This window comes from Malurus melanocephalus, unplaced genomic scaffold (genome assembly GCF_030028575.1).
Source record: "Malurus melanocephalus ecotype Western Australia unplaced genomic scaffold, MMel_1.1 scaffold_466, whole genome shotgun sequence".
Classification (NCBI taxonomy): Eukaryota; Metazoa; Chordata; class Aves; order Passeriformes; family Maluridae; genus Malurus; species Malurus melanocephalus.
The window spans coordinates 183,229-207,022 of NW_026623698.1; the positions used below are offsets into that span (position 1 = coordinate 183,229).

At 41.5% G+C, this 23,794-nt stretch overlaps 2 protein-coding genes across 2 annotated transcripts; one reads left to right on the top strand and one right to left on the bottom strand.

Moving 5' to 3' along the window:
- The first annotated feature begins 3,223 nt into the window (after window positions 1–3,223).
- Window positions 3,224–11,140, top strand: LOC130582148 (uncharacterized). The gene is made up of 7 exons (XM_057380696.1): window positions 3,224–3,360; window positions 3,948–4,196; window positions 4,993–5,052; window positions 5,690–5,821; window positions 6,340–6,486; window positions 7,282–7,342; window positions 7,514–11,140. Exons 2-7 carry the CDS (start codon window positions 4,032–4,034, stop codon window positions 7,615–7,617), a joined length of 669 nt encoding a protein of 222 aa, XP_057236679.1. The 5' UTR covers window positions 3,224–3,360; window positions 3,948–4,031; the 3' UTR covers window positions 7,618–11,140.
- Window positions 11,141–15,038: 3,898 nt separating this feature from the next.
- RAB33B (RAB33B, member RAS oncogene family) lies at window positions 15,039–23,760 on the bottom strand. The gene is made up of 2 exons (XM_057380690.1): window positions 23,440–23,760; window positions 15,039–17,968 (listed from the first exon to the last, which is right to left on the bottom strand). Exons 1-2 carry the CDS (start codon window positions 23,680–23,682, stop codon window positions 17,525–17,527), a joined length of 687 nt encoding a protein of 228 aa, XP_057236673.1. The 5' UTR covers window positions 23,683–23,760; the 3' UTR covers window positions 15,039–17,524.
- Between the last annotated feature and the right edge of the window lie 34 nt (window positions 23,761–23,794).

Genomic DNA, 23,794 nt, shown 5'->3' on the forward strand with positions numbered 1-23,794 from the left:
TATAGGCCTGTCCTCACTTCCATTGCACTGTCCTGTGCTGAGAGCATCCGAGTGAAGAAAGCGTGAGAGCAGCTTCACCTGTGGGTGGAAAATGGGCTTCACTTGCAGTGAACTTGTTCCTTTTGCTTCATGTGCTGGAAACATGAGAACTATATTTTTGGACAAAGAATTTCTAAGCAGTCTTATAAGGATTTTTATTTTTAAAGAAATGGAAAGGTGCAAGATTGAGTGCATGTTTACTTGCCCCAGATCAAAGGTTTTGAACACTAAGGTCACTCTCCCTTGAATGGACTCTCCTCTGTCTTTGGGCAATGGAACCTCCTGCCCTTTTTCTCTTTACCAGTTTACTGTAACTGTATTTTTTCCCCTAGGAGAAATATCTATACAAAAATTATAAGCAATTAAACACTCAAGCCATAAAACCATRAGTGTGGGAAGACCCTCTTCACAAGTTTTAGTATTTGTATGTAAAATGATATTTGTATGAAATATTTTCATGGTAGAATGAATATTTAAACAACAAAGTTCCAGTAAGATCTAAACCAGATTTGAAAGGATGTCTTTTTGTAAGATTCAGGTRTAATTGAATACCAGTAAGCAGATAGGCTTTGGTTTTATTTTTTTTTTTTTAAGGGGAGATGCAGCAAATGGTCCTTACAATTGCACGTGATCGTTTCTGCTATTTGGGGAAGTATTTATGCAGCATTATGTGCAGCTGCCATAAATAATTGCAATAGCAAGGCTAGCCACATCTTCAAGACATACCTCTCAGCTTGTCCCTTCATGATGCTGTACAAACAACCTATCCCTCCTTTCTGCAGATGCCCTCCTAGAAAGCGTTTCCTACTGTAACAAATTTAACTCTGAGCTGAGATCCACACTAAAGTTGTGTATTAACAGTTTCTGCTGGGCCTTCTGCTATTTTAATACTCTTTAGCCCATAATTACTGGGTGTCTCTGTTCTGAAGAACTAAGTGCTAAAGAATAATCTTTGGGGTAAGCTTATACATGTGTTAACAGTTAACCCCAGAGTATTTAACTTGTATACAGTACTTGATAGGTGTTTTATGACATTTGTATTCGAACTATGAGCCTTACTGAACATCTGTAGGTTTATTCATTACTTTTCAAAAACTGATAACTCTAAGAAAGATGTTTACATGAATGATGATTGCCCTTCCCTTGATGTTATGAATGAGGTTTTTATAGTGTGTTTGGGTGTATGTGCAAGGAAGCAAGAAAAGTGTTTCTGGGGAAAAACAGACTTGACAAACATTTGTAATAAGTGAATTTTAAAGATTGCTTTAATTGCGCTATGAAGGCAATGCAAATATTAAAATATTCTACGGAAAACTCCCGTCTCTCCTTGTTATTTGTCACTGTTTGGGACATCCTCTGATCTCTCCCCTTTACTTGTGTCCTGTGTGACCACAGATTTTTGCTCCACAGGAGCAGGATTTCACACAGTTAGCACACATCTAGGCCACCTTATGTAAATAGTGAGTGAACACCTGACACCATTTGTTTTTTTCTGGCATTTCTGCTGCTTTTCTTACTCCTCTTTTTCAGTGCATGTAATATGGACTTCAGTTGTGTTGTGGTATGGAAGAACATCCTGCCCAAAGTGTCTTTAATTATTTTCCTCTGAGMCAGTGGGAAGGTGCAGCAGGGGTGCCTTCCAGGCAGGTAACCTGTTCCTCTGTCTCTAATTCCATGTACATACCCTGCTGGGTGAATGATGAGGAAGGGGCAGTACTTCGGGTGCCTGCCCTGCCTTCCCCTCCTTTGTGCTCACAATTGCTGAGGTAACTGATCCTCTCCTGCCTGTGCTGCATGTAGGTGTGCAAAGACTGTCCCCTCTGCAAGGACACAGAAGGGGCCTTGCTTGGCTGTGACATTGGCCCTTGAACCTTCACAGTCCTAAAGGGCCTCAAGGATGGGTGCTTGATGTGTATTTGCAAGCTGTGTGGAAGATGACAGTGGGATTGTGGATGCTGCCAGGTGCTGGCTTCACCTATCCTGGCTGTGTTCCAGTCCTGTCCTGGTGTAATAACCCAGTACGCTGTCGAGGTGCAGTRGATTTATTTAAAGAAATTATACCTGACCTGTGAGCTGATTTCTTAAAAATGTTTCAGGCATTGGCAGGTTTTAGTGCTGTGCTTGTTAGGGTTTGACTGGAAGTTCTTGTGGGGGGGGTGGGTGTTAGAATCACAGAATCATGGAATCATCAAGGTTGGAAGAAACTTTCAAGGTCATCCAGTCCAACCATCCACGTGCCACTACCTCTGTAACCCCTAAACCACATCACCCAGTGCCAGACCCAGATGCCTCTTGGACACCTCCAGGGATCATGACTCCACTGCCTCCCTGGAAAACCTATTCCAACACCTGATCACCCCAACAGTGAAATTCTTTTCTAAAATCTAATCTGAATCTCCCSTGTCTCAGCTTAAGGCCATTTCCTCTGGTCCTCTCACTGCAGACACAGCACAGGAGAGACTGATCCCATTCACTGCAGCCTCCTTTGAGGGAGTCGTAGAGTGATGAGGCACCCTGAGCCTCCTCTTGAGACAAAACAACCCAAGGTCCCTCAGCCATTCCTTATAAAACATGGTTTCTGGTCCTTTCATGAGCCTTGTCGCCCTTCTCTGGACATGCTACARCATCTCAATATCCTKTCTGAAGTGGGGGGCCCAGAACTAAACACAGCACTTCAGGTATGGCCTCACCACTACCAAGTAAAGAGGAATGATTGTTTCTGTAGACTTGCTGGCTGCACTGTCCCAGACACAGGCCAGGATGCCCCAAGTCATTAACAAATRATGTTAGAGAGTTTCATGGAATCTTACAGCTCCAAAATGGTTTGGATTGGAAGGATCTTAAAGATCATCTAGTTCCACTCCCTCACCATGAGCAGGGACACTTTCCACGAGATTGGGTTACTCAAAGCCTCGTCCAGCCTGGCCTTGAACACTTCGGGGGATGTGGCATCCAGCAAAATCTCTGAGCAAGCTGTGCCACTCTCCCCAACTCACAGTATTGTGCACGTTTGTGGCGTGAAACAGCGCTTACGGCTGCAGGGGGAAAAAGGGAGAAAAAAAGGGGGAGAAAARCCGCAATTGCTGTGGAGAAGGCATGGGTGGAGTGCTCGGTCCTGGCAGCTCGAAGGTGTCCGGGGCGGGCCCGAGGCGGGACGGGGCGGGCAAAACAGCCGTGTCCCTGCTCTGCTCCTGGCCCTGCACAGGTGTCCGGGCCTCGCGGTTTCCTTTGGCATAGACTCGGAACTCCTTTCCCCGGACGAGGAGCAGGAACTCTCCCGGCACTGTCCGGGGAGCGCTGCCCGGGCCGGTGCCACTGCAGGTGAGGGCGCGGCGGGCCCGGCGCTTCCCGCCGGCGGGATCGGCCGGGACAAGGGACACGGGAGGAGACGGGAGGCGGCGGGACAAGGGACACGGGACACGGGAGGAGACGGGAGACGGGGCTGGAGCCGCCGCAGAGGCCGCATGGTGAGCGAGGGCCGGGGCTCGGCGCCGATTGCCCGAAGGGAGCAGCAGCCACTCCCTGGAGAGGTGCGGAGCTCTCCGAATGAGACACAACCCGGGCACCCCCTGACTCTGTGGGCAGCAGAAACCCCGAGGGGAGAAGGTCAGCGGTGGGGTCTGAGGTGATGGTCGCGTATATTCCCCTCCAGAAACATCGGGAATGGTGTCCCGGTCACTTGCACCGCAGCAGCCCCAGGGATTTCCCAAATCCCTGAGGTAATGGTCGCGTATATTCCGCTCCAGAAACGCCGGGAATGGTGTCCCGGTCACCTGCACGGCAGCAGCCCTAGGGATTTCCCAAAAGGCCGCTTGCCTTGGGTCAGTGAGGGATGAACTCTGTGCTCCTGGTACAGCCCATGCCCACGGGGTGCTTATGCTCCTAACCCTTTTCTCTCTCCTGCCTAGGAAAAGCTGTTCTCCCGACCCTGGAAGGCCCTGGCACWGTTCTCCCGTCTCTGTGTTCGGGGGTTTACGTGGGAATCGAGCAGAATGGATCGGTATCGATATTTCATCTTTAACCAGAGGATCATGGTCATACTGGGGATGTTCCAGATAGCCTTCAGCACCGTGTGCGTCGCCAGTGGGTTCATAGATGGCATTTTCAGAACAGAGTCTCAGCTGGGCAAAACCAGAGCTCCAGTTTGGGCTGGCATGGTAAATTTGTACTATATTTTCTGTGCTTTGGTTTGTGGTGGTTTTTTTCCCCACTGCTACCTACTAGTATTCATAGTGGGGGTGGGAGGGAAGTCAGGATTTCTTGACAGCTCTTCCTTTGTTTTATGCTTTGAACTCAATTAATAAAAGTTTCCTCATTGTGATATAGGCTGAAGAGTGGAAGCAGACTTCCCTCTGAAGGAACTAAATTAAATACATTTCTGCTGRATAATGTAGAAAATGGGGCATGGTGACAATTGACAGGATATTTTTTGCAGAAGCATAGTGACCACAGAGAAGCCACCAGAGATTAGGAAGGTGACACTTCATSCTCTGGTCAGGCAGATGAACATCTGGGTGGTGATATGTGTCCCACAGCACAGTGCCYCTAATTTTGGCACTGCAGTAAGAAAAGGGCAGGACGTTTCCCTGCTCCCTGGCATTCAAAACCCTGATTTACCCTGCTGAGCTGTGCTGCAGGGAAATTGTACTGAAGAGCTGTCTCCAGTGCAGAGACTGSCTGTCTGCTTTCATTAGGATCTTTCCTCTACAAGATGCGTATGGACTTGGGAAAGCAATGCACATAGCAAGTGGGCAAGATGCATGTCACCCATGTCCTGCCCCCAGGAGATGCTACAGAGAAAAATGGAAGAAATGAGCAATTCTCTTCCCATTTCTGATGTAACAGTTACTTTGATCCAAGCCTTGAAAACAGGGCTTTTCATTATTCTGTAGGAGTTTATCTTCCGAATCTGATACTGGTCTCCCAGCTGCCAACTCCTTTTGTGCTCCGCAGGTGATGGGAGTCCCAGGCATCCTGGCTTTGTTCTCCTCGCAGAAGAAGAATCCAATTCTCGTAAGCTGGAGGGGCAGATGGGTGTTTGTGTGTATGGGGCTGGGTCAAAATGCTTGGGCAGTCAAAAACAATTTGAGGAGCAAATGACCTGACTGGTCCTCCTGCAGCACTGAGAGCATATTTCTTGGAGTTATCCTTACAAAAGCTGCTGTGTTCATAAGCAAGAGGAGGATGCAGTGTTACCTTGCTTTTTGCTGCAGCAGACAGGCACTGGGCCTAATTAAAAGCAAAAATCTGTAAAAGCACTTCRTTTCAATACTTTTMTTTTGGTGGTCCTTCATGTTGTTAAGAACTGTCTACACTAAAATATGAAACAATTTAATAGGTTTGCATTTCTTAGGCAGGTTTCTCCAGCCATGTAAACTCCAAGAGGGGCTATTGTATGTAAATAAGATATCTCTGAGACAAGGTCTTTGGATAGCACCTTTAATTAATATTCAGGACTCAGCTGTAGCTCAGAAACTCAGTATTATGAAAACCTTTACTGCCTTTACTGTTTGGTTTCTAAGTGACTGTTGCTACTGGGGAGGTTGTAGTGTTATGGCAGGTCAAAGGCTACATGTAATGCTTATTWGTACATTTGCCACAGCTTTAATTCCTGCTCCTCTTCTTTTTCCCACTAAAATTTTCTGTCTAGGTGAATGTACTGCTGGTTGCCTCCATAATCTCTCTTGTTGCCATCSTCATTGTAATAATGTATAGCTCCTTCACACTGAACTATGGTGAAGAGGAGGAGCTGAGTTCTGCCCCAGTGCATGTTATCCATACTGTAAGTACTGATACCATGATTCTTACTGGGGAACATGACACCTTTAATCTGCAAACAGTACCAGGTGTGACTCACTAACAGAATCAGACTTCCAGGAAGGGTGACTCTAGGTCAGGTTGGCTGCTTTTGCTTCTGAGTGTAAAAGGGTGGAATGGGCTGAGCCATGAAAAAATACTGATGCTCCTTGGGGAAAGGTGCTGAGAATATCCTAGCCTGGTTTGAGAGAGTGACTGCAACACTCAAATCCTTCCACCAGGCATCTCAGGTGATAAAGTTACAGCAGTTACAGGTCAGCTCGTTAAACCTGTTGTTATTTATTCTGAAGCCTTATTTCACTGCTTCCTGTTTGAGGTTCACACTTGGGTTGTTTTTCAGAACACAGAAAAACCTTAAATAATACTGAATACAAATCAATCTCCTATCATGCAATCACAGCATTCTTGTAATCATTAGAATATTTTTTTGTGGAGAGTATAACTTTTCAAATATGGCTTTGATATCTCCTTTTCTGTTTGCAGAGGTTCATACTCAGTAARGTAGTCAAGGGTGCTAACATAGCCATGTTGGCTGCATCCATCTGCAGTGCCTTTTCTGTGATGGCCATGGKTTACTTGGGATGCCGGAGCCTTCCATGCTGCTCCTGCTATGACAGTGTAACTGGGATGGTGAGTAAGGAGCCCAGGGCACAAGGTTATTTCTGCTGAGTGTGGGTGAGACGGGAAGAAACTGGGGAGAAAAGTGCTTTTCTCCTATAAACCTAGACTCAGCTCTACCTCAGTCCTGCAGGGATAATTCTAAGAAATAAGTGGGATGTTAGAAAGGTTTTATACTTCTATGTTTTCCTTTTTCTATTTCCCTTATTTACAGTCTCATGTAAAATCTAACATAAGTTCCCTCTATTTCCCAAACCATTTGTGCTGAAGCTACTGTGACCCCATTTCCCATTAATTCCTTCTGTCCTCAAAATTGCTTCTCTCACCTTTAAGCCAACAATTGCTTCCAGCACAGCATTTCAAAGACTTACTGGTACTTACACACTGTAACTTCAAATTCAGTAATAAAAGTCTTTCCTGTGCTCTGTGGGAAGTGTAGGGGTGCTGACATATCTCATTTACTGATCATTCATGAGGGCTGCCTTAACTCATGGGGCACACAGTGCCTCTGCTAAGTGAGCTCAGTAAATAAATAAATACCAGCTACTTCTCTACTGGAGCAGTTTTGATGCTGTGTTATTAAACATGTACATCTGAGCATCTGGTTTGGTAAGGAATTAATGGGTGCARGCCACAAGGCAGCTGTTCCTGACTAAAGACACTTGAGTGGATAATGTGAGGCTGCTTTAAACTTTCAAACTAAAACTTATTAGGAGGAGTGGAGTGAATTCATTTAAAATTAATTCAGGTGTATCTTCTTGAACAAATTTCCAGGTGAAATATTTGATGGYGCTGTTTCTTTCATAGGAATGGTTGCAACCTARTGAGGACCAAAATCAGGCTGTGGARATGGTTTGTGCTCTACAAAGTGAGTAACTCTTTTGCCTCCATGTATCTGGATGTTCACCAGGGATGAGGAAGGAATATTCTGAATAATCTTTACATTCCAGACCAAAATCCTGATAACCAATAGGAACTCTGGATTTTATGCAAGTGTCTATACCAGGTTTAATGGTTTTCCCTTTCTTTCCTCCCACAGGCCCTGGGGGCAAAATTTTTAACTTGGCAGATCARTTTCCAGCCCAGGATGTAGATGCAGAGGAAGAGACATCCAAACCTCCACCATATATCAGAATGACTTGAAAAAGAGGCCAAACATTTTGTTCAAATGTGGCAAGAGAGATGCAATAAGTTCTTAGTCTTTAAAGATGGTTATGCACTTTTCCTTGGCCTTTTGAAAAGCACACAAAGAATGCCAGAGAACTACTGAATGCCAAACATTGAGCAGAGATCACAGGACAGAGAGAAAGATCTGCAGGTGAATTTGAGTGTTCAGACTGCATATTGAAAATACCTCATTGCCTCTGGAAAGTGAGAGCATGTTTTCCTACAGCTTTTSTACTAAAATCATGTTTTATTTTACTAAAATCCATCACACAATTTGCGTAGCAGTGATAGCCTTAGGCATTTAAATATTAAAAACAATTCCTTTTTTTTCAACTGCTGTCTTAATTTCTCCCTCTAACTGAATGAATTATTTGGATGATAATGAAGGACCCACTTCATCCTTGAGCTTCAGAGTATTTTCCTTTTCTTTTTCATAGGAATGGAGGCAGGTAAAGTTTTTTATATGAAGCCTTGATAAGGTTCTGTCAAAATGTAGCTTCTGTGGGGTGTACATGTGTCAGTACAATTAGTTTTAGTGCTGAAGTGTAATTAGAGTGTGGCAGGAACTGGAGCCACAGTAGCTGCTCTTATGAAGTAACTKAAATACTCTGAATTGAGTTCAAGTTTTCCTATTTCTACTTTGTAGACTGAAAGTTTAAARTAAATCCTTAATTTAGGGCCAATTCTGCTAAAATTTATTATGGATCTAGACAAAGGTCTTCTGTTGTATTTTCTCTAKGGGACCTCTTTGTCCTCTAGACCAAAAAACTACAGCTTCCAGTCAGCTTCTGTCATCTCCTGAMGTACACAGAATTCCCATATGTACTRTATGTTTCACTTTTAAGTGAATGTCCAGTGTTTATCTTGCCTGCGGGCCTTGAGCAGGAAGTGGTAGATTACTTATCCCACGAGGCAAATTAACACAGGATTTAAACAGGGCCTGGAAAATAAGCTCCCATCTTGAGAAAGTGGGTAGTAGGAAAAGTCATGCCCCCCATGAGGCATGTAACTCCAGGAACAATCTCATATAAAATTTATCAAATTGCAGCAAATAAGGTACCATTCATGGTCTCAAGAGTTACTGATTTTTTTTTTCTCTAAAGAATGAAGTTCCTTTTCATAATGCTGGTAAAGTGACTCCAATACCTAAATGGCTTTAAACTAAAGAGGGCAGGTTTAGATCAGATACTGGGAAGAAATTCTTTGCTGTGAGGATGGTGAAACACTGGAACAGGTTGCCCAAAGAAGCTGTGGATGCTCCATCCCTGAAAGCTCTGGATGGGGCTCTGAGCAGCCTGATCTAATGGAAGGTATCAGCTGGAGGCTTGATACRTGCCACAGTAGCCAAATTCTTCCTGGCCACAGAATGGTTGTGGTTGGAAAGGACTTCTGGGGATCATCTAGTCCAACMYACTCSTATGCCAGCCAAAACACAGCTGGTGTCTTATTCATTTGAAGGTATCAATATTTGAATTGCTTTAATACATGCAGTATTAATGCAGTAATTCAAAAAGGAGTGCTGTGCTTTTTTCTCTGGAATAGTGCCTGTCAGCAGGCATCAAAGCACCAAGCGTGACTGCTCTCCCTGTCCTTARATGCTTTTTGCACAACTCCACACCATCTGTAATGAAATGCTGCAGAGTTTCKTCTTGATTAACACAAATTGCTGTTCTTGTACATTAAAAGAAAGTAAGACTTCCTGAGAGGGTACTGGGCTCACTGATAGCTGCAAGCAGCATGGCTCTGGTTAGTCTAGAACAGATTTTTCATTGCTAAAATGCACTGCTCAGCCTTTGCATCATTTCTGGGTGGGAGTTGTGGTCCCATCCAGAAGTGCTGTTCCATAACCATGGAGTGGTTATGTGTGAGATGGGACAGTCTGAGCATATTTCAACAGCATTTGACTGCTGGTTGAACAAAACAATTTGCTTTTACTATGAGTATGCAGAGCAACACATCACTAGTCCTTGCTCAAGTGCTGTGCTGTTTCCATTGCCATAGGCAAATTCCTGGGATGAAGGTGACAGTGCCACCACAGCAGCTGCAGGCCAGGTCCTCCTGGGGCACRAGCCAAGTACCCAGCCCAGCTTTGAAAGCCTTTGATCAGTGGCATTTAGTGACAGGCATGGCAGGTACTCTTTTGGCTGTTGAATAGCCTTAGCAGCAGATGTTGAAGTATTAGGGTGTAAAAGAGAATAAAAATGTATGCAGTTGATTAGCAGCAGCTCTAAGCTGCTGTATTGCTTCTGGTCCTTCCAGTGGTGCAGYTGTTGCAGGTCACTCAGAGATACATGATTTCAGCACAGTTTTTTCTACAAAAGTGGGGGTTTCCAGAAAAATTACAGCTGCAGAATGGAAATTGGTGGGAACTGATTACGGGTTTAATGTCACTCCTTCTCTTTGGTTAGTGTTGCAGAAAATRCATTCCTGACTGCTGTTTCCAATGCTACATTTAGCAGCCTGTTCTTCATGCAAGGTACAGCATCTTCCCAGAGCCTGCCTGCATTTCTAGGGACATTCCATGTCTTGTGTCACCTCCAGCTTTCACTGGTGGGAAGTCAGGTGGAGTTATGGACCCCGTTATGGATCCCAAGCACTTTGTGCTCACCTCGTGTCAGCATTGCTTGTATTAAGTCTAAGACAAGGCATTTACATCAAAAAACGTTACCTCAAGTAGGCTGAGACAAACATTACCCTATTCCCCAACACACAGAACAAGGTACACAAAATCCCCGGGTGATAAAAGCAAAGCCTGCCAGCCTCACCGTTAGCAGTGGCCAGAGTTAATCACCCAGAATAACCAGAAGGTTAATCAGGGAAGCTGRTTCTGGTAGTTAATGTTCAGCTAAGGGCAAAGAATTTTCTGAACTCATTTCCCCAACAGAAGKGGCAGGAGTAGTGGGGGAGGAGGAAAAAGAAGGGATCTTTATCATGGTGAGAATCAGGGAACCCTTTCAGGTATCTCTTTGACAACAGGACTATTTGGAATTTTTTAAATATATTTTTTTAGTATTTATTCTTTAATTTTTTTGGGGGAGGGGGGGTAGATATATGTTTGCTGCAGTTCCTGCCTTATGCTGCTGGTGCTCAGGGCCAGGGCAGCCTTTGCTGGGCATAAATGTCTTTCCCCTTTGCTGTCAAAAGACMCTGAGAAACCAGGGGATACAGAAAGTCACAGCTCTGCATCTCCATACCCCCCCCTGTACTAGCATGAAGTAGTTGGAAACTGAAGTAAAGCTTCACTGTAGATAGATGAACTAAAATATTYTGAGTGGGGAATACATAGGTCTTGCTCTTTAAATATGCTGCTGACTGCTAGGGAAAGGCAGGCTATGGAAGAGAGCCTTAAAAGAGCTGGGAGTTGTAGTAATGAATCAAAATACAGATATGTTCTGAAAATAGGAAGTGGTATTTGCCTGCAGCTGAGAGGAGGAATATTCTGGGTTTTGGTGTTTTTTTAAGTCAGTAGAAACTCCACCTAATATAAGGAGCACAACATGGTTTTCTTTTGGAGTCAGACTCAAAAAAGTGATTTCTTCATTCTTAGGATCATACAACCACGGACTTGTTTAGGTTGGAAAGGACCTTTAAGATCATTGAATCCAACCATTGATCCTTCTTATGGGTCCCTTCCAAATTGAGCTTTGWTTCCATGATTCTCCAGCACTAACAGCGTGTAAGTACAGGGAACAATCCTTGAACTTACCCCTAACTCAAGGAGGGAAAGCCCATCAAACAGCATTTCCCAGCCTTCCCCAGCAGCTTATCCATAAAAACAGAAACTGCTTTGTCCTGCACCTCTTCAGATCAGTCTAACCMAAGCACATTATGAAACTGCAGTTTCACTTGCACTTTCTGAGCTGCTGCAGTAATGTCCTTTTCTTTTTTTGTGTAGTTACAGCTTCGTAGTTATAGAAATGTGTGTTCTCCTTCATTGACTTGACATTTATATGTCATCTCAATTTAAAAGAAAGCTATTTAGTTTCATAGTTCATTTTTCATCTTCTGGCTTCTGTCCATGACATCTTTTTTAAGAACACTCATCACTTTCTTCTTTAGTCAGTATTAGTTGCTGTATATGTTGTGTTTATGGTGAAACAGTACATGCAAATATTGCCCTTGCCCCCCCACCCAATACTGATTCAGGATGACAGATGGTGTTTTCAGTTTCTAAATTCTTTGCCCTAAATGTATCTTACAGCAGTTGCTTCTGTGTTTCTTATTTTGTCTTATGCAGGCAGCCTCCCAACCCCAAATGACCCAAGTTTTTTCTTCATCCAACAGCTCTTTAACCACAGAGCTTGAGAGCTGGAATTTTAAAGCATGTGCTGGAGCTGGAATCCCACTAGTACCACACATCACAAGAAGTTGGAATTCCACACAGCACCCCCCCAAATGTTGCATTATGATGCCAAAGTATGCATGCCTATGATGATCAAAAATACACATATGTGAATATATGTTTTCTGGCCATCATTCTATACATATAGAGTATATATTTATTTACCATCTATTACCATCATGGATATAAATGAAATATACCTATTTAATGATAGATGGAAGTATTGAAATCARCTCTTTCACTTCAGATGCAAATTGACAAAAGCATGGTGAGCGTTCGAAGCTGAAGGCAAGGGCTGCCAGCATTTGAGCTTTTTAAAAGCAGCATCACAGTGACTCAGATATTAGCTCAGAATTGAAGTCAGCACTCCCAGGTAGTCACAAGGATGCACAGGAACTTGAAAACTCTCTGATAAGCACATGCTTTTTTTTCAATCCACACCTGAGTCTTTGGTGGCTGAAGCCAGAAGCCCTTTCCTGCCTCTAATTTATGTGTGTTAAAAATACTTGAAATCAATAGAAAAGCTGTTGCATGTATTTTAGAGTTAGTTTAGTCTTTTCCTCATTGTCTGTGAACTGAAGAAAGTACCAAGGGACATTGGACAGTGAAGGACAAGGAGCACCTCAAAGCCCCCTGAGCATTGTTTTCCTGTACAGGAATGGGTGTGAAGGGTGTAGGGATGACCAGGCTTTGGCCATARGAGAGGATAAATGGTTTGCAAATGCAGCTTCTGCTTTATGACTCGTGATTTAGAGGCCCAGCATGTTTCTAGCAGTAAACCACTAAATATTTTCAGAAAGAGGGAGTTTATTAACATATTGCCTCACACCAGTCCTTTTTCTGCCTATATGACCTTTCCAAAGGGGCAGTGCAAACAGTAAAAAATAATAGAAAAGGAAGTACTGAGCTATGATCAGGGTCTTATGACTTAGTTTTCATATGCTCACATTCATACTCATTATCTCTTCTTGTTTATTATTCTTAGGCTGTTTTTCAGGGGGTTGATGGCATCTGAAACAGAAAATTTATTTTAGAAAGGGCTTATAGTGTTCAAAAGACAATGCTCACACTTCTATTAAATTTGACACTCTCTAAACTTCTACTGAAAAATATTAGTATTAGTAGAAAGCAAAAAAACCTGCATTATTTCCCAAAATGAAGATAAGGTACTGCTTTCAGTCTCAAACAGAGGCAGGGCTGCTGCTGTCAGCTTGCACTGCAAGCTCTTTKCTGTGCCATARAATTGATTTAAACCAGGACCTGATSTGAGCTGACTGTATAGAAAGATGGATTATGGTGGATGGATTAAAGCTGGTGTTGTCAAATACAGTTGCTTTTGCTTGATTCTCTGTGAGCAAGTAACTACCTGAAGATTCTGGTGGGGTTGTTGTTTCAAATGTGTAAGCAAAGTCTGTTTTTTAACTCCATCTCTTAATAAAAACACAGACTGTAAGATCCAAGTGCACCCTACAGGTTTCAAAATCAGATTGAAAGGAGACAGGAATCCAAAACATGGAGTTTTTGTTTTGTTTTGTTTTTTTATCATGGCCCATTTATTTCAAAGCCTATTTTAATTTAATTTTGGGGAAAAGAGTAGATGGCTTCCTTTTGAATTATATTGGCAATACCAACTCTCCTACACTTAATGGCAAAGTGAGTTGCAAGTTCTACTACCCCAAAGTAACAAGAAAGAAGGGGAGTCATAAACCATAGAATGATTTGGGTTGGAAGGTACTTTAAAAACCATTTTATCTCAACCCTTGCCATGCACAGGAATACCTTCCACTAGATCAGGCTGCTCAGAGCTCCATCCAGCCTGGCCTTGGACACTTCTAGAGATGGGGCATCCACAGCTCTCTGGGCAACCTGTGCCAGGGCCTCAACACTGTCAAAGGGAAGAACTTCTTTCTAATAAGAAAAGAGAAAGAACTTCTTTCTAATAAGGTTTGTTCTGGGTTTTGTTAAATGATCACTGGTATTGTTGGGAAGTTTACTTTTCARTAATTTCAAATTATTAACTAAGGAYGCAATAATTTGTGATTCACATGAAGCAGTGGTGATTCCACAAGGCAGAAAACAATTCAATAACATCCTCCCAGGGATTGTGCACCTCAGGGAGTGTCCTTGGATCACCAGTAGCTCTTATTGCCTTCCTCTGGGCTCTGGAAAGAGCTTCAAGAACAAGGAGCTGCCTTCACCAAGTGCTTCAATTTTACAGGTGGGAGGTTGTGCAGAGCCCAGTGAATCCTGGAACATCTTCCTCACTCAATGTCTCTTCACAGCCCTCACTGAYGACACCATTTGGTTGGATAAATGAGGCCTCCTTTGGGTACCCAGGGTCAACAGAGGAAGGAAAAAAAAGTCCTCATCCTTAGAACAGTGGGATTTGTGTCCTAGAATAATGACAACTGCTAATGTTATTTATGACTGTAGATTTAAACTTACATTGGTGTTTTGTTGATTTGCACAGAAAATCAGACTACCATTTAAAAGTAACATTACTATTACTTTTAAATAATGTGGCTCTATATTTATCTACAAATTGCAAAGTAAAGCAACATCAGTCAATGACCTCAAAACTAGAACTCTGGGAAAAAAGGAGTATTAGAATTATACATGCTGGTAGAAGCGAAAATACTCACAGAGGATACAAGGAATATGACTTCCAATGAATTGATAAAAGAAGTTTTATTTCTGAAAGAGAAGAGACTAGAAGAGTAATGGAGAAGACTCCTTTAGGGTCTAAACATACATCCAAGTGCCAGTAATTCCTACATTTGTAACTTTTATCACTTCCYATTCTTCTGGAATCTGAAATAAATCCTGAACATGCCTCTGAATCATCAGGTGACTGATTCAGATGACTCCAAACCACCCAGTCATCACAAGAAAGCATTGACAGTACTCCAAGTATTGTGACAGTCTTTCACAGAACTGTCATGCACACAGACAGAACCTAGAAACTCCTTTTACTCCCTCAGAGCTGTTTATGGGTTTTTTTACCCATAAGGGATTGTATTATCATTCCTAGTATAAGTATTGAAAACAAGTGATAATAGTTTGTGGCAAAGCCAGTTTATTAGGTTTCTGGGATTGTGCCTTGCCTGCCCCCAAGACATAGAAAAGAACCCARCTTTACAGTCTGGTAAAATGAAAATACACATATGAAGTATTCAGTACTGTGACATCCATTCTGTGGGCAGAATATCACCACTGAAAGCCAGGAAGCAACACTGAATCCTGCATTACTGACCACACTGCCTTCATGGCAGAACCATTAAAACATGCTTTGTGCCGAACATGGAACTACACACTTGAACACCATTTCCACACAATTTTCATGACATGAAGGCCCTTATTTACAGGTTGTGATAACTCAAATAAAGCTTAACAGATGTGCAGATGTTTCAGATCAAATTTAGCAGTAATACTACAGCTACATTTTTTTCTTACCTCAATTCCCAACCTGACTGACTGACTKCAAAATTCTTAGTTCTGGGATATTTTTTATTAAAAAAGGAAGAAAAAAAGGACAACAAAAAGAATACTTGCTGACATACKTAGTATACAAATAATTAAGATGGATCCTTTTCAGAAAAAGGATTAAGGACATGAGTGAAAAACAATCTGTCCAAMAGGACTGTAAACCATATTTATTTACAATAGTATAAACATAAATTTAAGATCAATCTTTTTCTTAAAAAAATCAGTAAGGACACTAGTGTTAAAAAGGTGATTGTTTCTGAAACAACTGTAAATTCTAGTCATGTAAGATTCACAGTGAATACAAAAGCTCCCTTTTACAAATGTTTCCTAAGCAAAAATACTGTCACAATTAAAGCAGCTTTATACAGGAAAAAGTATTACCTTTTGTTTMGATTCTTTATAAACATCTTAATCATAATTGACCAAATTTAATGCTCTGAATCTAGAAAAAAGTCAACACATTTTGCTCAGTATAAGTTGCAATGAAATTACATCCCAAGATTTGTAATAGTTCACATAATAATTATCTTCTTTCAGTAATTTGTTTCTAACRTGATCATTAGGGTGGCAGCTTCTGAACTTGCCCTTCCATTTAGTTTCCAGTAAGCAACATATGGCACACATTGCCAATAAAAAAAATCTTCATTTAGACTTCAGTTCCTTCAAAAACTAAGTCACAAAACTGTTTGAACTGCCACATGAATGAAGCCATAGATTGCATTCTGTGGCTTACATTTCACTTTATGCAACTATGTGCAACTTAGCACCATATTTATTATGAAACTTGACCTTATTATGAAACTTCATCTTCAGACAGAACTAAAAAAAGCAGTTTCAATTATGACAAAACAGAAAAAGATGTTGTAGAGGAAGAATTTCCCTCATCTGATCCCTACTAGCTCACATTAGTAATGCCAAGGATGTCCCACACACAGTTACATTACACAAGCAGGTTTTATCTCAAAAATYGGTARCAGATCACATACTTGGTCGATTTAYTCCRTATTTCAAGACCCAATTTAGTTTGYGTTTGGAAATACTTTAAGAATGTACCATATTCTTAAGCATTCCCATTCCTGAAATATRTTATCAAGTTGGCTTTTCAAGGTATTTGAGAAGCACTCATGATCTCTAAAGACCTGCAAACCCCTTATCTTTGAAACCAGTATGCTTCTGGCAAATTCACCCWATCTTTTACTTACTTAACTGTTTTCACTTACCCTGAGACACTCAAATACATCAAAGCACCTTTAGAAAGACATCCTCATTTAAAGTTTAGTAAGATCAGAGAACYTGTGGACAGACAGGGTCCCAATTTTACCCCAAATACTGTGCTACAGTAAATTCTATAACATGGAACACATAGTTTAGTATCACATACTAATTATGAAAAATAAATAAAGTTTTAAGTATCAAGTGTCTAGAGGCAGGRGAGAAATTTGTCAATTCTCTTACCACTGCCATGAAGAAACAGACTGAGTTTATAGTGGAACAGGCCAAAACCTAGCAGTTTGTACTGACACTGACAGCCCAAACTTGGACAGACCTGTTTTTGTTTTTATAATAGAAAGGTAACTGCTTACTAATTTGCTAGCAGTCACCTAATATTCCTTAATATGCCAAAAATCTCCCCACTTGCTGACCCAAAACCCAAGTTCCCTGGTTGTCACAAAAGGCTCATTCTCCTACACTATTCCAATGCAAGCAGCAACCAAAAATACTAGTAAACTGACCTACTATTTATAATCTTACCACAAGTAATGAGAACAACCTCAGGCAGCAAGAGCTCATGTAGAGTTGCTTTGTCAAAACTTCACTTGAAAGTTAATATATTCCCATATATTAATAGWGAAACTTTAGTAATTCAGAAAGTACAGTTACAAAGTGCAAGAGCATGAAATGTGCACATCTACACCAGGAAAACTAAAAACAAAACCCCACATTAAAGTGCCTAAGAGATTTGCTGTAATTGCTACCAAAACCCAGAACTTTGCCAAGATCATAATTTTGAAGCACTTGCAAACAAGACAAGGTGATAGCCAGTGAAAGTGTGACCTAACACCAGCAGGATGTGGTAGGTTTTGGTTCAGGCTTTATATGTATTTCATCATGATCTGGGGGTTGACTAAGCATTAGTGGCTTGTGACTTTTAAGCTTGTGAGCCAGTGTCATGAATATGGCCTCCACATGGTCATTGTCATTGGGGTTTTTGGCAGAGGTTTCAAACAATGGCATGCTGTGAGTGTCAGCAAACTTCTGGGCCAGGTCCGTGGGCACTTGAATTGCACTTCTCAGGTCACATTTATTTCCAACCAGAATCCGTGGTATATCGTTGGCAAGAAGGTGCTGTTTGCATTCCTCTATCCAAGATGGCAGGCTGTGGAAACTGGCAATGTTTGTCATATCATACACAAACACCACAGCATGTACATTCCTGTAGTAATGCTGCACCATGCTCTTCCTGAAGCGCTCCTGGCCTGCAGTATCCCATAGCTGTATCTGAAAATGGAAAGATAAGGAGAGGAAAAAATGGTTTATTACTCATCTTGGAAAATAACACAAATTACCTCTAAGAGCAGGAGTTATATGATCACAAATATTTACCCTTCTGAATTAATTAGACTGACAATCTTTCTTTGTGCTGAAGAAAACCATTGCATTCACACAATTTCAGAAGCTTTGGCTTTAAAAGCTGAATACAAGTGAGGCCAGGAAGAATGGCCTCAGAGAGGCCTTGAGAGAAAATACAAATTTCTGAAAGTTTATTGGAGCCTGTATTTTTAAAGACTTTTATAAAAACAATTTCAGAAGTCTTAGCAATAGCACTTCCATTTGAAAATAAACTGAAATAGATGTTACTTCCCAGTACAACTCTCAGCTCAAGATTTTTGTTATTGCCAAAAATAATCTCATCTTCCCCAAAATGTTGTTCTTAGCTTGACATTAACTGCCATGTAAAAGCAGGAAGAAATCAAACCATGCTTGATTTCAACATAGCCACCAACAAAAACAAGACAAAAAAAATCTTTCTCTGCAGTGTGTTGGAATCAAACCCTCCTGTGTTAAACATCTAATTAAGCTTATTTAATGCTTAAACTGGGATCATACTGTTGTTTGGAGTATCAACTAATGCATAAAAGGAAAAAAAATTTAAAAAAACCCACCCAAAAACAGAACAAAAAAAACTCCACACAAAACAAAACAAAATAAACAAAAAAAAAAACCAAAAACCCTTCTGTTAGCTTAACAATGTGATTATTGTTTCCAGGTGCACCYCATTCTGTCCAAACCAAACTGAATGTATGTATTTGAAGCTTAATCAGAATAGAAAGACATTTCGAAAAACTGAAATGCTTTCAAACTGCTGGGGTCCAGATTAAAACCATAAAATAAAACAAAACAGCACTTACCAGCAGATGTAAGCAACAACCAATAGAAATTTTAAATATATTGATCATCCTGTGTAATGGAAACATGGAGCCCTCAGACATGTAGAGAACGCTACAGAATTGTCACACTGCTGTTTACACAAACTTGCTCTCCAGGAGACAAGAACTGCAATGCACAGCAGTCAGAGCCCCTTCACCTGTAACACCACATCACCTTACACTGTCAGAAATAAACTGGTGTATGGCTCTATCATACACACACCTTAGTGATGGTGAAACATCTGAAAGATTTTCTGGGAAAAAGTCGAGTCCTAACTTCTTGTCTGTCCTGTACAGCTGATCCCTAATGGCTGAGGAAGTTTGATAAGTACTTTGGCTTTTGAGMAGAAATTTTTTCCTCCCTGGGAATGAAAAGAGTTTTCCTTGAGACTCAGAACTCAAGGCTGCAGACAATGATATAAATCTAAAATTCAATCTGTTCTCATGAAGTTGCAGCCACTATGTAATTGTTGAAATTGTTCTCCCATTACCATAGCTCTGCATTTCTTTGATTCAAACGTTTCAGTAACACTTCCTTAGAAACTGCAAGCATCTTAAAAGTTGTCTTGTTTACCACTTTAACCAGTGACTTTTTATATTAGAAAAAAGGAAGCCCAAGTGCCAGGGAAATCTGCCAAGAGCAAGAAGGTGTATTACTGAYAGAGAGGATTACAGTATAACATAAAATTCTTTTAAAAGCTACAATAGCAGAAATAGGGTGAAACTGAACAGAAGCAAAGTCTTGATTACAGTGACTGACAATAAGGACTTTTTCTTTAAGCACAGGGTTCACAGGTTGGAAATAATTAAAATGGATGACAATCCAGATGCATGAGTCGGTCACAAGATGTTATGAATCAGTGATGATAGACTGAAGGATAAAAAGTTAGGGCTATTCCAGATGGTGTGRATTTTTCTACAATATTATGTTCAAACCCAGTCACCCTTCTTGAAAAGAACTCAGACTAGAGCAGGTGGGAATGGCAGCTACTGGTCCTCATGCAAATTCTCAGTTCCCCAGAGGCAACATCAGAGAAGCTCGGCTTCTGTAGTCTACTCCAGTTCTCTGCAGATTTTGATCCAGAGACTTAGAAAGACGTGTGTGCAGCTTCTGAAAGGGTCATTAAGATTATTAGGAAATATTTTTAGAGTAAACCCCCACTTTTTGTTAATGGTATTACACACTACACAAAACTGATAGCATCTCCATGGTCTGTTGAGCGAGTCTACACAATCAGACTGAACACAGGCACTTAAGTTTGGGTAGGGTTCAGTCATACACCCAGGTGACACATATGTCCAGTTCTATGCACTTATAAAACACTATAAAGACAGGAGACTCATAGAAAATGTTCATGAATTTGACAAATTAAAGAGAAAAAAAAAGAAGTAGACTGAAGCAGTATGTATGAACAACATAATATTACAGAATCACTACAGATAGATCTTGGAAAATGCCGTATCAAATTAATTTAAAAAGGGAGTTAATTTTCACAGGCAGCTGTGAGCTTACAATTCTCTCCCCAACTTACTCACAGAGTGGAAACGAGTCATGCTCTGGTCAAGCAGAGATGTGCAAGTGCATCCTCAGCCTTAGGTAAAGATGGGAAAATTAAATGAAAGGTTTACATAATTTGCAAGTGAAGTTTAAACTACAGTTCTTCCTAAATTTCATTTTACGTGAAGCATTCAAGCTTGAAGGGCATTATCTCAAATTAAAAATACTAATATWGTTAGTATTGAATCATTTGCACYGAGAGRTAAATCCTTTGCCAATATTGAAAACTGCTCATTTTAGAAGTTTCTTTTCTTCCTCTTTCCAYGTGAACTAGAGGAAACCGTTCCATTTCTGCCTTTCCCCCCAAATATATTCTCTTCTGAAAAACAACACTGAAAAAGTTCTCGTTAACAGATGTGCACTGATGAGGTAACATTAAGATTACTTTTCRTTGTTAGTCCAATAACACCCATCTTCAGGGGAACACGTTTTTTATAACATCCCTTTAAACRATGTATTTTGATTATTTTGTTTAACAGCATAATTCAGCTAATAAAACTGTACAGAAACACTTGGTCACATTCYCCAGGAAAGCCAAATAGCATAAATATTAAATACACTGACTCAGCTATCACATCCCATCTTCTGACTCCGTTCTGTGGATCCAGAAAGGGCTCTTTTCTACACAAGGACTCACTTAGTATGCGTGGTTTATAACACACTGGTAAAAACATAACTGGCCTCTGATAAAGACAAAATGGTAAGCTACGTCTCCTTTAAAAAAATGTAGGAAAAAATTCTGAATAGCTCAAAGGTACAGAACATGATGTTCAGACTTTCTTCTTTGAATTTCGTTTCAATCTTTTGCTCTTTAAATATAGGTCAGTGAAGACTGACWTTGTTTTCTTCAATTTTCAATGCTTGGATGAATTGAGGAAGMGGACAATTTAGAAGGCAGCAAATCTATTTGTGGAAAGTTTTAATTTTAAATCATCAAATGATTTAGTTTTAAATCATCACATTTAGATATCAGTGTTTGATATGAAGCTGTCAGCCTACTGTATAAGGAATAGACTTGTTCCTGTGTCTTGGAATTCTACCATTGCTCGGCAAGAAGAACTGTGCTTGTGTTCCTGCTGATGACACAGCACTTTTCCAGCTGTGAGGAAAACACTTAGTGCTGTAGCAGCACAAGAAAGAACCATCCAGCTGGCTGGGGAAAAGAGAAGACACTACTTTATAACCTCCTTCGATGCAAGACAAAAAAATCCCTTCAGGGCGCAGCAAGGACTACAGTAATTCAGTTCATCAGAGCGTCTCTCTCCTGGTTCAAGAGGCATTGCTAGAGCTGACTGCTACACGTGAGAAAGGTGAAGTGAGAGAAACCCCCCAAATTGGTTCAAACTTGACAACACTCCCACTAAGAACTAGGGTCCTGGCCATAATTATAAAATTTATTCCTTCAAAGCTGAAGCAGAACTCACACAAAACAATGTGTCTGAGAAGTGCCTCCTTCACTTCTCCGCGTTCTGCAACCAGAACTGGTTTATTCTACAGGTAATATCCTGAACAACGCAGCAAAACAATCTACCAAAACAYATATAACAGAATGGTGCAATAACCTATGTGAAGCATCTCAGAGCTGTGGATTAGGCTATGGTCTTCTTCACKTCTCTCCAACAAAGGCCAGGCATCATTCAGAGATGATGAAAATGCCAGTTAATAAGATGACAACACCCCTTAGGAGGTTCTCTCCTCTGTCAGGGACAGCAACTGACAAAGAAGCACAGAATTTCAGCTGTCAAAGAACTTCTAGTCAGTGTTTAAAGAAAAAAAAAAACAAACAGAAAAACCCCAAAGCAACAAAGATTCCTATCCACCTTTCTTTTTTAGTTAAAGAAGGATACCACCTTCTTTAAAGGTGGTATCTTTTTCTTAAAGAAAAACCACACAAGAGCATGAAAGCAAATTGTATTTCCTACTCTTATAGATCTTCCATAATTTCTTTAATCAGTAAATAAGCAAGGAAAAACTACAGCTTTCTGCTATACAACTGTAAGCTGTAATTATAAAGTCCGATGATAATAAATGCCAAAGTTCAAGCTCAAGATTACTGTTAACTTCCTTTTCCTGCACAACAGAGCTTTCCTCCTAGAAACAAAACTGTAATACAGAAGCAGATGGGAATTCTGTTTAAAACCATGTTAGTAAACAAACTGCACTTGTAAGCTGCTACAGACCGTTCTGCAAATGACTGTTACAATCATAACTAGCGTTTATCCACTAGGCAGACTAGGTGTATTCGACATGCTTTAATAACAAATTTGCTTTCCAGTGCAAAAAGATAAAAGAGCATTCTTTTCCTCCCATACAATTTTTAACTTAATTCCGTAAGACTGAGATTTGGCTAAACCTACAAAGTAAAAACATAATCACATGTGAGCCAAGTATCCAAGCAATCACTGTCCAGATCGGCAGCACATTTGCCCAAACACACAGCAAACTTAACAGGATCCTAAGAATTAGAAGCTCACACATTGTTCARTCCTGAAGAATATTCAAGTTTCTAATATTTTTAAAGCAAAATGATCACAACAGTGGTATCTACATAGTTTTGTAGTGTTGAAGGTAAATCAACTATGATTTCTGATGAACAAAGAAGCAGAATTACTCGGAGGCAACACGCCGCTGATACCAAGCACAAATCAGACTAAAATACTGCAAAGATATCTATCTATTAGCCCACTGTAAGGATAAAGTACTGATTAATACCTGACAAAAGACGCACGAAGGCTTGGCCTATGGGTAGGAATTGGYTCATCATCACAGAAACCTACATCGTGACTACGTTTCCAACAGAAGCAAGGCCAAGCACTGAAACATTTTCAAGGCAGACACAGCTGCGGCTGCTGGCGACGCGACCCCGCCGACCTAAACTTCAGAATCACGGCAGTGACAGGAGGCTTGGAGACCCCTGTGAAGGGTGCGGCCGGGGTAAATGTCCCGGCTGCCCTCCGCCCGCCATCCCCTCAGCCCAGCGGTACCTTGATGCGCTCGCCGTCGATGGCCACGGCCCGCTCGCGGAAATCCACGCCGATGGTGGCCTCGGTGCGCTGCGGGAAGCGGCCGGCGCAAAAGCGGTAGGTGAGGCACGTCTTGCCCACGTTCGAGTCCCCGATGACGATGATCTTGAAGATGCGCGAGCGGGCGGGGGGCAGCGCGCCGGGGAGCGCCCCGGAGCCCGTCAGGCTCAGCTCCAGCGAGGACTCCACGTCTGCCGCCGACATCGCGGCCACAGAGCCCGGCAGCGCGGACGCCGAGCCCTCAGCACAGCCGCCGGCCGCCCGAGGCGCGCGCCGCTCTCGCGAGGGCGCGGCAGCCAATCCCCGCCGGAGGGGC

Excerpts from the sequence above, each read along its gene's own strand:
- RAB33B (XM_057380690.1), bottom strand. The coding sequence starts at position 23,682 with ATGTCGGCGGCAGACGTGGAGTCCTCGCTGGAGCTGAGCCTGACGGGC. Across the intron at positions 17,969-23,439 it reads TCGACGGCGAGCGCATCAAG|ATACAGCTATGGGATACTGC; the intron begins GTACCGCTGGGC and ends TTCCATTTTCAG.